General features: G+C 38.1%; 3 protein-coding genes across 7 annotated transcripts; 1 reads left to right on the forward strand and 2 right to left on the reverse strand.

Annotated features, from left to right (window-relative positions):
• Positions 1-31: 31 nt before the first annotated feature.
• On the reverse strand, positions 32-7619 carry LOC140761168 (mediator of RNA polymerase II transcription subunit 17). 5 transcript variants are annotated; one of them, XM_073098394.1, is made up of 12 exons: positions 7136-7619; positions 6663-6776; positions 5668-5753; positions 5206-5599; positions 4691-5140; positions 4275-4595; positions 2868-3486; positions 2758-2793; positions 2122-2655; positions 1676-1724; positions 386-637; positions 32-312 (listed from the first exon to the last, which is right to left on the reverse strand). In XM_073098394.1, the coding sequence occupies exons 1-7, from the start codon at positions 7520-7522 to the stop codon at positions 3166-3168; spliced, it is 2073 nt and encodes a 690-aa protein (XP_072954495.1). In that variant the 5' UTR covers positions 7523-7619; the 3' UTR covers positions 32-312; positions 386-637; positions 1676-1724; positions 2122-2655; positions 2758-2793; positions 2868-3165. The 5 variants fall into 5 exon arrangements, with proteins under 5 accessions (XP_072954495.1, XP_072954501.1, XP_072954509.1 ...); XM_073098400.1 differs by having other exon boundaries at positions 386-450; positions 561-637; positions 2758-3486; XM_073098408.1 differs by having other exon boundaries at positions 2758-3486; positions 7136-7328; positions 7434-7618.
• Positions 216-2237, reverse strand: LOC140759196 (uncharacterized protein At2g34160-like). The gene is made up of 4 exons (XM_073095691.1): positions 2122-2237; positions 1723-1792; positions 405-493; positions 216-312 (listed from the first exon to the last, which is right to left on the reverse strand). Exons 1-4 carry the CDS (start codon positions 2235-2237, stop codon positions 216-218), a joined length of 372 nt encoding a protein of 123 aa, XP_072951792.1.
• A 943-nt stretch (positions 7620-8562) lies between the features above and the next one.
• On the forward strand, positions 8563-11907 carry LOC140767175 (peptide deformylase 1A, chloroplastic). The gene is made up of 5 exons (XM_073106997.1): positions 8563-9105; positions 10161-10250; positions 10382-10449; positions 10862-11262; positions 11404-11907. The coding sequence occupies exons 1-4, from the start codon at positions 8698-8700 to the stop codon at positions 11100-11102; spliced, it is 807 nt and encodes a 268-aa protein (XP_072963098.1). The 5' UTR covers positions 8563-8697; the 3' UTR covers positions 11103-11262; positions 11404-11907.
• Positions 11908-12101: the final 194 nt, after the last annotated feature.

Consider the following 12101-nt stretch of genomic DNA (forward strand, 5'->3'; position numbering starts at 1 on the left):
TATATTTCAACTTATGGTTTCTGTGCTTAACTGCAATGCAACCAAACAACAGTAGACGGTTTCTGTATCCTTTAAATTCACAAAGAATACTAACATACGATGACTTCAAAGCGTGCTCAAAGCTACAGTGATACTTATTTGAAAAAACTACATATATTTCATCTTATCATTTCAGTGCTAAACTGCAATACAACCAGAAGATACTAGATAAACCTTCAGCTTTGCTCCTCTTCAACACCTACATCTCTTTCTTCCGCTGCAGCAGCCATCAATTCATCAAAGTTTTCTGTCGTCCCCAAGTAATATCTCAATCTGGAGAGATCAATATGTCATCAGTAGGTAAAAAGAAAACAGCTTTTGAAAGTGAATGAAAAATTAATCGAACCTTTGCCTTCTGGACAGACCGTCCTCTTGATTCATCTCTCATGTCAACTGTTGATGTCATGATCTCTGTAACAAAGTTGAAATAGAAATTGATTATAACCTTAATAAGCTGATAAACCAAATTAAGATGGGAAGGAAAATAACACATCTTATAATCTAAAAAGAAGAGATTTTACGGGACGTATCTCACTCTTCTCAACGGCTAGTCCAATTTTCTTCAAAATCTCCGCGATAGTTACAACAGTTGCTATAGCTGATAAATTCAACAAGGATGAAGAAATAGCACTTTTAGTTCAAGAAAGGGAACAAAGAAAATAACTGGAAGTCTATAATGCTCATAAATTTAAGGTCTAACATTATCATCCAATTCTTGAGATCCCAGTAACCTAAAATGCCTGGTCATCTTTTGGTTATGTTCACCATGTAGCATCTACAACTGTCACTAGAACCTCATGACCATTTTATTCCTATTGATACTCTTGCGAGCATGCACAAATGCAAAAGTTCATTCAACTCCCTCGGCGTATATATATATATATATATATATATCCAGCGCCAAAAAAAGTCCAAAGCTACTTAAACGTAATGGAAAACAATGTTGAACTTGGACCGTGCATAAAGTATAAATTTGAAGAACTTTCACATATTAAAGTAATGACTTCAAAATGCTTCTGCTTAAAAGATAATTTTTCAAGTTGATATCTTGTGAAAAGATATGTAAAAGAGCAAAATAAGTTATGAAGTAAAACAACAAGGTAACTCTATTCTTTCTTAAAAACATAAAACTAGTCACCTAGATATTCAATGTATATATATATATATATATATGTGTGTGTGTGTGTGTGTGTGCAGACCACTGATTTCCACTTTTGACATCAACGGATGAAGCTCTTTTCTTAATTTCGTATCCAAAACCACCCAAAACAGAAGGTTTACAATCAAAAAGTTAGGCAGCTTCATATTCCACCAAGGGAAAAAGACCCATTTTAGTCAAGCTGCAGGCCCTGTTTAATAGTAGATCTATTAAATCCTTTAGAAAAAGTTAGGATTACCGGGCCACAAATTATATACCAAAAGAAAAACTAAGTGTGACAAAATTATACCTGTCTTGCAGCCATAGAGGATTGCAAATAAAACAAGGTTAGGAACAAATAAGAAAGAAATTGGAAGTTGGTTCTCAGCATTAAAGGGAAAATAAGTGGGCCAATAAATAACACTTAAATTGTATTAGAATTGAGAGAGAGAGAGAGAGAGAGAGAGAGAGCACGGAAGGGGGAGGAAGAGGCAATACCCATTCCAAGAGCTGAAAGCTCGACTTCGTCGTGTTGTTGCATGTACCTCTGCAATCGCAGTCAAAGAGACACCATTATGAACTAGAAAATCATCAGCTAGCAGAAAAGGAAAAGCACTAGTATTGCAGAATAAAAACTGAAGCACATAGAGACGAATTTATCACAGCATATATATACGAAGTAGCTGAGATTTCTAACTACTATCAGATCCCGAAGCAGAGAACCTTAGATCAAAACATTCTTCAAAACATGTGAAGAATTAAGGGGACGTTCTATTCCAGATTGACAACCAAATCCTAGACAAGCGGAAGCTTTTAATCACTACAAGGAATATATTAGTAAACAAATCAAAGGCAACAAGTGGCAATAAACAACGGAATTCCAAGGAGGGCCCTGACGGAGGAGCAGGAAGGTTGAGGGGATGATGAGGATGTCGTCTTCGTACCTTGGCGAGATTGACGTAGAGAAGAGGAGCTTCTTGGTGTTGGAGACCTGGATCCGATTCTTCTTGTGCGAGTCGTTGATGTTGGGATTGTCCACCGTCTCCGTGACCTCCTCCATCGCGTCAACCACCGACACGAATCCGAGTACCGGGGGAGATGGAAAAGGAAAGAGGGAAAGAGAGCAGCGGAGAGGACATGAGGTCTGGCTGCTTCTGCCTTAGATAGGAGGAGGGAAGGAATCCTCGACGACCCGGCCTTCGGATTAAGTCGATGTATCACGACCGTAGGATTAGAAAAACACTGCGCCTGTATCTGTGTGGTCCGAGAAGGTCACGATTCCTAATCCCACCGCTTCCAATGGGGTTGCTTTGCGCCAGCGCCGTCAAACTCGATTCAAGCTGGGTTGAGTTGAGTTCGGTTCCACTTGGCTTCTCCGAAGGGTCAAAATGAAGAGTATAGTCCAAGTAGGGAGCACACTGCACACACCCTCCTCAGGCTCAGAGGGTACATAAAACTAAACCTATGAGCTATCTAATCTGCAGTTTAATTACACTCTCTGTAAGTATAACTAAAACTAGAGAAAAAAATTAAGAAATAACAAAATAATAATAATAATAATATACAATACAAATAATCACCATTGAGATGTTTGTCACGCATTCCTGGTACACAACCTGCATTTTCAGCCATTAACCAATATTATCAACAAATAAAAAAAAAATACACTAGCAACCAGGTGACTACGGACCGGCTGCAAATTTGTTAGTCACAAGAAAGCAGGTTGACGACTGCTATGCGAAACTAAGAGACTACCTTGCAAATACGTCATAAGAAAATAAAAACAACTATATCTGCACATACACCAGCCGCAAATTGTCCAAACTAAGCCACTAAAATATAAAATTTATGTCACAAAAACTTCAAAAAATGCCAATCCATGAGCTGATGTTGTCATCCTATATATTGATTCACAACTTTGATGCTTACATAATCAATCGATCAGCCCTTCTCTAAGCTAGTTGACAAGCTACTATGAAACATATCAGTCAATGGTTGTCTCCAGCACTACACAAGCTGACTAGATCCATCAATGTGGAATATAATGCTTCAAGGGACAAATATCCCAGAAATTTACGATTCTCGGACTCACTATTGTCAGTTGAAAGCTTCCCCTCCTCCAATGATCGATCATCCATCACCACCCACCATGAAATGCAACCGTGCACATCTTCAGGGTCCACATGAGCCACTAGGCCAAGCGTGTCACCTTGGTCCAAATCAAAGTATAGACACAGGAAATCTCTGCTAGCATTCATTCCAATCACTGAAGCTTCCTCATGGAGCCAGTGAATAACCTGACTGGCAACCTGAGATAAAAGATAGATGTATGGTTATGATCTAAAATTCTGTAGTCAATAATTTCTGATGGAAAAAAAGAATCTGGTTTGAACTTTTGTTTTATTCATTGAAAATATTACTCATAATGTAAGACCAAGTCCAATTCTATCTGCATGTCAGCTTGGAATGGTCTACTCCAGATGCACTATTTTATGGAGTATTGTAGAAGCATACTGTACTCCTTCTGGAAAATACATCAGGATTGGAGACAATCCCAAAATTATAGATTATCTCAGTCACATCACAAAATTATGTTGACTAAAGGCTGAAGTATGATTCACCAAACTTCACATATGGTTTACATTTTTTATGATTGTTGCATAGTTGAGATTAACATAAATTTTTTAAAAACAGTGTGTTTTCACATATGACTTTGTAGTAAAGTAACACCCGTATTGTTTATCACACTCGATGGAGATAATGGTATTATCTCTGACAAGGAATTGTGCTCGAAAGAATTAGAAAGATCCATGATTCCAGCAATTAGAATCGACATATTTCCCATGTCATAACTTCCTTCACAAACTATTGATTTGAGCTGAAAATGTCTGTCATCGAATTGGATGAACTTTTGCAGCATAGGAACTAGATCACAAATTCATCCCTTAGAATTGGGTGGTTCAAAATATTTCGATGGAAGGATGCAGTAATATTGCGGAATGACATCATCTATTGGCATAAATGTTCCAAATCCAATCACTAAATCAACCTGTTTTATTCTAGGAAAACAGTTATTGTGAAGATAATCAGAAGATACCTGCTGAAGAAGAATCATAGGGAGATCTTCTAAGTCACAGCCATAACTGTTTATCAAGGACAGATCAGATGCAGTGCCAGTAAATGAACCGATGATGCTAGGAGCAGCTTCACCGCTTACATTAATTTGATCATCCTTCAAGACAATCTTCGTGTAGAACTGAGATCTGATTTTGTATTTCACATCCTGATTGTCTGAAAGTTTCGTTAGCCGACCAGCATGAAGAACTGGTTGGGGAACCTTCAAACAGAGAGACCATGATGATGTGCGAGAATGCCAGGTAGGATGAGTGAGTAGCTGAAGATATGGAACCCTGCTCACCTGCATACACAGAAACGAATTCTCACTACCAAACTTCAGTTACATTCTCAGTTTTTCTGTTTGACTCAGTGTATGAAACAAGGATGATTCAATACCAGACATTCTAGTTCAGACAGCACTTTGTTGGAAAAAGTCCTATGAGAGACTGTCAAGCAGAAATGACTCAATAGACCATAGCCACCGCCTGCAGGCTGACCAGGGGCCTGAGAATGATGTCTTTCTTTCGCTCTTGTAAGGACATCATTATGAAAAATATATAGCAAATAAATTTCTAGCCCGACTGGATTAGGAACTCCCAACAAATTCTTCTTACAAGAATCATGTTTCTCCTCAACAACAGCCAGCTTAGAATTAGAAAATATACTTTCCTCATCGTAAATATTTCCTTGGATCATTTGAGGGTCATCTTCTTTTCCAGAGGGCATGAGGCATATACATAAAGAATTTTCTTGACCAATTGCTAGCTGTAAAAAGTCTTCTCGCATCCCAGTCACATTTATACCTTGTGCAGAGCTATATGTTTCGCGGTTCACCATATCGAAAACCTAAAATTAAGACAATCAAATTAGTCATAAATCACAAAGAAAAGGATGCATGATATCTAATATACCTGTTCCTCAAATATTGACTGATGAATCTCACGAAGAATAGAATGTGTATTTTTGACACATTCATTGACATCTTCATCAGTCAAAGCTTCCTTCTTAGTCGCTCGAGATACCTCGCCTAAGCCACATGCATTCTTTTTGCTCAAATTGCTACTTTTGAAATTTGAATCAGCCCCAAGAAATTTAAGGCATAAAGAATGGCATGATTTTTGAGGTATTTGTATAGCCAAAATGCCTGCAGAATCATGATCTATACGAACTGTCGACATAGTTGACGAGCGAGATACTGCTGTCAAATCCGATAGAGTATTGTCCAATAGATCAAAGGTGAAACCCTCACTGCCTGGGCCAATTGCCACCAGACGTTGCCGTTTCACTTTCCAGTTCTGCTGCAGCCTATCAGTTCATTACAGGTTACTTTTAAATCTGCTGCTAAAATGAAGTTCTCTCCTGCCAAGGCATACCTGATTAGTGATCCATAGAATCTAGCGCCCCTTGAAACCTGCTGCTCCATTGCTCTAGAAGACTGTTTAAAGTATCGCCCAAGATGCTGAATAACAGACAAAACAAAATGCAAATGAGCCTAATTGTTAGCGGTGTAGCTCAACCAATGAGGAAAGAAGATAAGCAGAAAGTAACACAAAGCACAATATTGATCCCCACCACAAACTTGTCCTTCTTTAACACAAATAAGTACTGGAAGGCACAGATACCCAGAAATATGGAGGTGCCAGTTAGTACTAAAAAATTGTCCAGAGCTTGGCTTCATGCTATGGCACCTTTCCCTAGTTCATGTAACGACAGATTGTGCAATTTTCGCAAACAAGATATGAAAGGGCCATCTAGATAGGTGAATATGGACATGTAGCTCCGAGATTCTAGTATGCCGCCATTGCTTTTCAGAGCAAAACAAACATGTAACAACATCATGGGATGGAATTTAGCTAGATTACCCTCACAATATGCTGTTTTAAAGTGGAAGTCAAAGGCAAAAAGGAAAGCAGTCATCATTACCAGCACACCTAACCTTAATATCTGACTGAATTCAGTACGTAATGATATTTAAATGCCAGATTTAACCATCTATTTGTCAAATAAGTACAATAGAATTCTCTGTGCATCCAAAAGAAAAACCTCAAGGCACTCTGACCACTACAGGAACATACTCATAAGCCTTGCCGATGGAGATACCAAGGATACAAGTTGTTACAGATTATTACTAACAAATATGCTACATATTTGGAGTACTAAGTGGGCAGGCGGATGCATTCACAAAATTGCAGTTTGACAACTAATTACTATAAATACAAGTATGCTTCAATATATATACAGCACTATATGTATTATTCGTCAATCCAATACTTACACATTGAATATTCAACATAATCAGAAAGTATAAATAATGGAAACTACGAGACATTTAGGTACCACTTCAATGATTTTTAAGCAAAGAGATTACCCGAAGACGCTGAAGTTTAGTTGCAGCAGACACTGCAAGATCAGCGAGAGCTTCATTAGGTAATTGCTTTGGTCTTTGCATTCCAGCCACTGCTACAGCATCATTTGCTTCAACCTACATCATTATCTTCAAGAAAAAGGAAATAAGTGCAGGTTCATTTCATTGAATCCCCGTATAGAGAATTTACAAAAGCTAAAAGAAAAAATATTGATAAAAACTAGCCAATAAGCCATAAGTATAGCAAAACCAGCTGGTATTCCAATCATGGAGAAGGAAAGGAAGCAACTTGAGCAAATATAGAGTCCCACAACATAATGTATAGAAAGAAAGCACAAGGTTGAATCAATTAGCGAAGTGACACATTCTTATATCCCCAAATAACAAGCAAAAATCACCCTTTTTCATCCTTCATGACAACTAATTCCTAAATCCAGCGGTGAGGGCATCAAGAGAGTGAAAGAGAAAAAACGTACCGTGTTGATGAGGTCGATGATGACGGATAGCTCCTGGTGAGCGACTTGAAGGTTCTCCACCAGGCTCTGCCAAGGCCAAGTTTGCGCTGCCTCTTTGGAGTTGGTCTTCGCCTTCTTCGCATCCTTTTCTACCACGGAGGAGAAGTCGATGCGCCGAATCATCGTAAGACGCTGCTCCTCATTGCTGGTATCGCTGCAGAAGTAACCAAAACAGATCAGATCAGATAAACCAATCCGAAGAAAAGCGAAATCGAAAGAGATAGAGAGAACGGTAGATCGGAGAGAATTCAGCGAATACGGGGGAAATTGCTCGTTTCCAAGCTCATCAATGGCGTCGAGGCGCTTGATAGGGAGCTTGTCGAGATCGATCCGCATGCTTCCCTGCATTGAGGTCGATCAGATGGGAAACCCTAAACCTTGAAGAGTCGCAGCTCGAGCTCCTAATGGTATAGGTAGTGAGTTGTCGTAGCCGTAAAAGTTGTGCTTTTCATTTGCATCGATTTTTTTATTATTATTTTTTTCTGAATAGTTTCCACAACACAGGAGAAATTTGGCGTGTTTGGTTGTCGGGGAAGTGTGAAGCGTGAAGTGTGAAGTAATCTTGGAAATTGAAATATTACAGGGAATCAAAAAATAAAAATTATTGCTTTCTAATACTTGGTGAGATAGAAAATGTCAGTAGATAATAATTATAAATTAATTTAATTTTATTATTTGGTTGAGAAATATAAAAAGAAATACGTTTATGTGAAGTCGACCCTAGCTTTTTGCGCGAACAACGTATGTAGTATTTTTCGTGCAAAATAAAGAAGAAAAGTTTTTAAGTCCTTGAGTTAGTAGATTATATTAGGGGTATAAACTCATATATAATTTATAAAGATGATAATAATAAATTTAGTAAGAGAAATTTTTTTTTTAAAAAAATATGTAATTTATTTAAATTAAAAAATATACTATTTTCTTTGCAAAGAAATATTATTTTTAACCTTTCATATAATGACAAACGGACATTAAATGCTTTCTAAATCCAAAAATAGAATAAAAATAAATTAATCTCAAAAATAATATAATTGGATGATTCTGCAGAAAAAAATGAAAACTTGAATTTATAAAATCCAAAATCACATAGATTTTTTGCGCCAAAACACTCCACCGATGATTTTAAAAAGAGAAAAATATATGTATTAAATAACTATAAAAAAAGATAAGAAAGGTAAAAACATAGCCCGTGGATTGCATGTCCAAACACGACCTGGGCAGCCTGAAATTATAATTTTCTCGGCCTTCTGAATGCTTCCACAATTGGGCTTGGACTTGGGCCTCTGCTAACCACCCCGCAGATCGTCCGTCTCGTGTCTGATCTGGGTCACTGGTAGTGGGTGATGGAGTGGGTATTGATGATGGAGGTGGATCGTCTAATTTCTAAATCTAATCCTTTTTGTGGCACTGCCGAGTGCTGAGTGCTGAGTGCTGAGTGCCCAGTGAAACTCTAGAATCCCTCGTTCCAATCTGGAAAACCACAACGAGCAGCCGCAGCGAGAGCGAGGGTGTGAGAGAAGTCGATGGAGACAATCCACCGCCTCTTCCCACTGTCGGGCCCCAAAATCCTCCTCGGTAACTCGAAGAATATTCTTCGCTCTCCCCGATGCCCAACCACGGTCCTTCACGAGCTCCCGATCGGATCCCGTGCCGCGGAGGTGAGGCGCTTCTCCAACGGAGGACAGAGAGGCAGCTCCTCGAGGTCGTCGAGGGTCTCCGCCGGCTGGTTCTCGGGCTTTCGGTCTAAGAAGGCAGACCTACCGGAGATCGTCAAGGCGGGGGATCCCGTGCTCCACGAGCCCGCCCGAGAAGTCTCCATCAAGGAGATCGGGTCGGAGAATATAGAGAAGATAATAGAAGATATGATCGCTGTCATGAGGAATGCCCCTGGTGTGGGTTTGGCTGCTCCCCAGATTGGTATCCCGTTAAAGGTTTCGCTTGACTCTCATTCTGTTCACTTGCTTTTTCTTTTTCAGTAGCTTGATGATGGAATATCGTTTATCCCCAATGCGGCCTCTCTGGGTGTATTGGTTGCATAAGATTCGCACGTTATAGCATCCATCAGACGAAAGTTTGAAGATAAGCAAGAGTGTGTTAACGCAAACAATTCATCTATAATGTTACATCACTAATATGTATATTGATAACTATATGATAGAGAATGCTGCTCAAATCAACTTCATTTCCTTTTCCACATCTTCTATGTAATCTTATTAACTTCAAATGACATTTGAGTTTCAGAACTGTGCCATCTTGCCTTGCAACATTTTCATCTAATGCAAAGATTTGAAGTTGAGTAGACAGTCTGAAAGACCGACTGCTCTAAAAACTTTTTAACTCCCCAGCCCAACTGTTTAAAAGCTTATTGTTTTTATATTTTATGTTCTATCAGATTCCAATATGAGTTGCTAGCTGAAATGACAAACAATTGAGCTACATTATTGGACATGAAATTTTCTTTGGCTTTCTATGACTCAAAGTGGTATAAGAAAGAATTTTTCACAATAAAGGAGGTTATACATTTACAATGTATTGTTGGAATATCCATCACTGACTTTGACCGCCAAGGCTTGGGAAGTCGGTAATCGAATCTGAAAATTGGGTAAACTTCATATGGTCCCACTCAGTAGCTTCTCCATACAGTAATCTGATTTGTTTCGCTGGAATTCTAGGTTCTAATATGGATCAGAGACCTTTAAAATTGTAAGAAAAGCCGCTGTGCAAGATAGGAGAGGATGACCAACAAAGATTAACCTTTTTTATTCAAAATAGAGGTATTTGTCATGAAATTGGATCTTGTAGGTTTTTACTATGCTTCCAGAATATTTAGATGATTTTGTTTAATTTTGAGTCTGTAACTTCGTTTATATTATCCAAAGAATATGGCCAGCTATAACTTTCTCTACTAATTAATATTCAATCATCTTATAGAATATAAAAATCTTTAATTGCAAGCTTCCTAATCTTGTTGATCTTAGTTTTGCAGATTATTGTTCTGGAAGATACTAAAGAATACATCGGTTATGCCCCAAAAAATGAAATTGAAGCACAAGATCGACGCCCCTTTGATCTTCTGGTAAGTATGCCAAAAAGTACGTATTAAAGTATTAAAGTATCACTTTTATGTGCTTCACTGCTTCATAAGTTGAATTCTCTCTTTTAATTCTTCCAGATATATTTGTCATTTGTAACTTTTATCTGAGACAGGTCCTTCTGAACCCAATGCTTAAAAAGAGAAGTGACAAAACTGCACTTTTCTTTGAGGGGTGCTTGAGGTAATTTGAAAAATTAGCTCCTTTTGTTCCAAGATTTCAGTGGCCCAAATGCAGAACAATCAAATTGTATAACCACAAATAATTGTTGTTTGATGTTATTCTTTCCAACTTATATTTCTTATCTACCTCAGTTCCTCCTGAAAGTCAATTTTATCCTTCTAGGTTAGTTTAATTGCAATTTGAAAAGTTTTTTACCGCCATGTTAAAAGTGTTACTACACCTCTAAGGTTTATTTATCTCTATTATAGTATTCCTCTCACTAAGCTTGATCTTATACTGAATAAGTTTGCCACATTAACTTCTTTTCTAACAGATAGCTACTATATTCATTCTTATACTTGGCTCTAGTTTGCCTTTGCATATATGACAAAGCAGTGTGAAGCAGATTATCATACTAATCCTCCTATCTCAGTGTTGATGGATTTAGAGCGGTTGTTGAACGGTACCTCGAGGTTGAGGTCTCAGGTTTGGGTCGTGATGGGCATCCCATCAAGATAGAAGCTAGTGGTTGGCAGGCACGCATTTTACAGCATGAATGCGATCACCTGGATGGCACATTATATGTTGACAAAATGATGCCAAGGACATTCAGGACTGTTCAGAATTTGGATTTGCCTCTACCAACTGGAATTCCCAAATTGGGTGCTCAATAGTTGAATCTTTTGCTTGCCAAGAGAATATATATGCAGAATCAAGCGCAATCTCATGAAAGTTCAAGAACATGATTTGAGTCAATGATGGTAGTTTTTCCTCAACGGAGAGGCCTACAGTGGCCTACAGGAGGTTTATGGTACTAGGGGAAGTTCTTGCAAGGTAATCTTTTTCTCATCAACACTTAATAATGTGTTTAATCTATCAGATGCTTAATTTCTACAAATCAAGCCTGTGTTTGTTCCTTTTAGTCTGCATGGATGTCCTCCCTAATATTGTTGTTGCTTTTTCATTCTCATATAGGGGCATTTGGTTTGTTGTAAAGGTAATGAGCAGGAATGTTCCTACATTGTCATCCAAATTGAAGCATCTATAGCCGGTTTTATGTTGGATAGTTGCATTATCACTTGAGTTATTGCAGCCATTTACCAGTGCCCAAAGCTGCTGTTTTGTATGAAAATCTGAATTGAACCTGTTGAAATCATTATCTCAACACTGAGAGTTATAATTCTACACTGGTCAATTTCTTGTGGAGGATGGTGTCAAACGTCTCACAATTGAGGCCTGAAACTAATCTGGATATCCCAAAAGTACGAGTATTGGCATCTTCATTCTTTTTTCCCATTTGGAGTAATAAATTTTGACAGCATGGGTATGTGTATCAGCGAAACAGATATAACCACCACGAACCACTTATCAATAATTCTTTGCTGGAGGCATGGTAGGTGATGTAATGGATAGTGATACTAACAGAGTAAAGAATGATAGGAACACAGAAGCAATTTGTGATGAGTCAAATGACAATAGTCTTACAACAAGATTCTGAAGTGGAATTAGAAGTTGACAATGGTAGTTAATAGTTGATTAATATCCTAATTTTGTGCTGATAATTGTATCTACAAATGTTATGGTAATAATTAAAATATTGAACCCCTTATTATACGCTGAAATTTGAAAGAATAAACTGTCCGTATCCCACATGGATTTTGATACGGACTTAA

This window comes from Typha angustifolia, chromosome 1, assembly GCF_048772165.1.
Source record: "Typha angustifolia cultivar Huaian chromosome 1, ASM4877216v1, whole genome shotgun sequence".
NCBI classification, from domain to species: Eukaryota; Viridiplantae; Streptophyta; class Magnoliopsida; order Poales; family Typhaceae; genus Typha; species Typha angustifolia.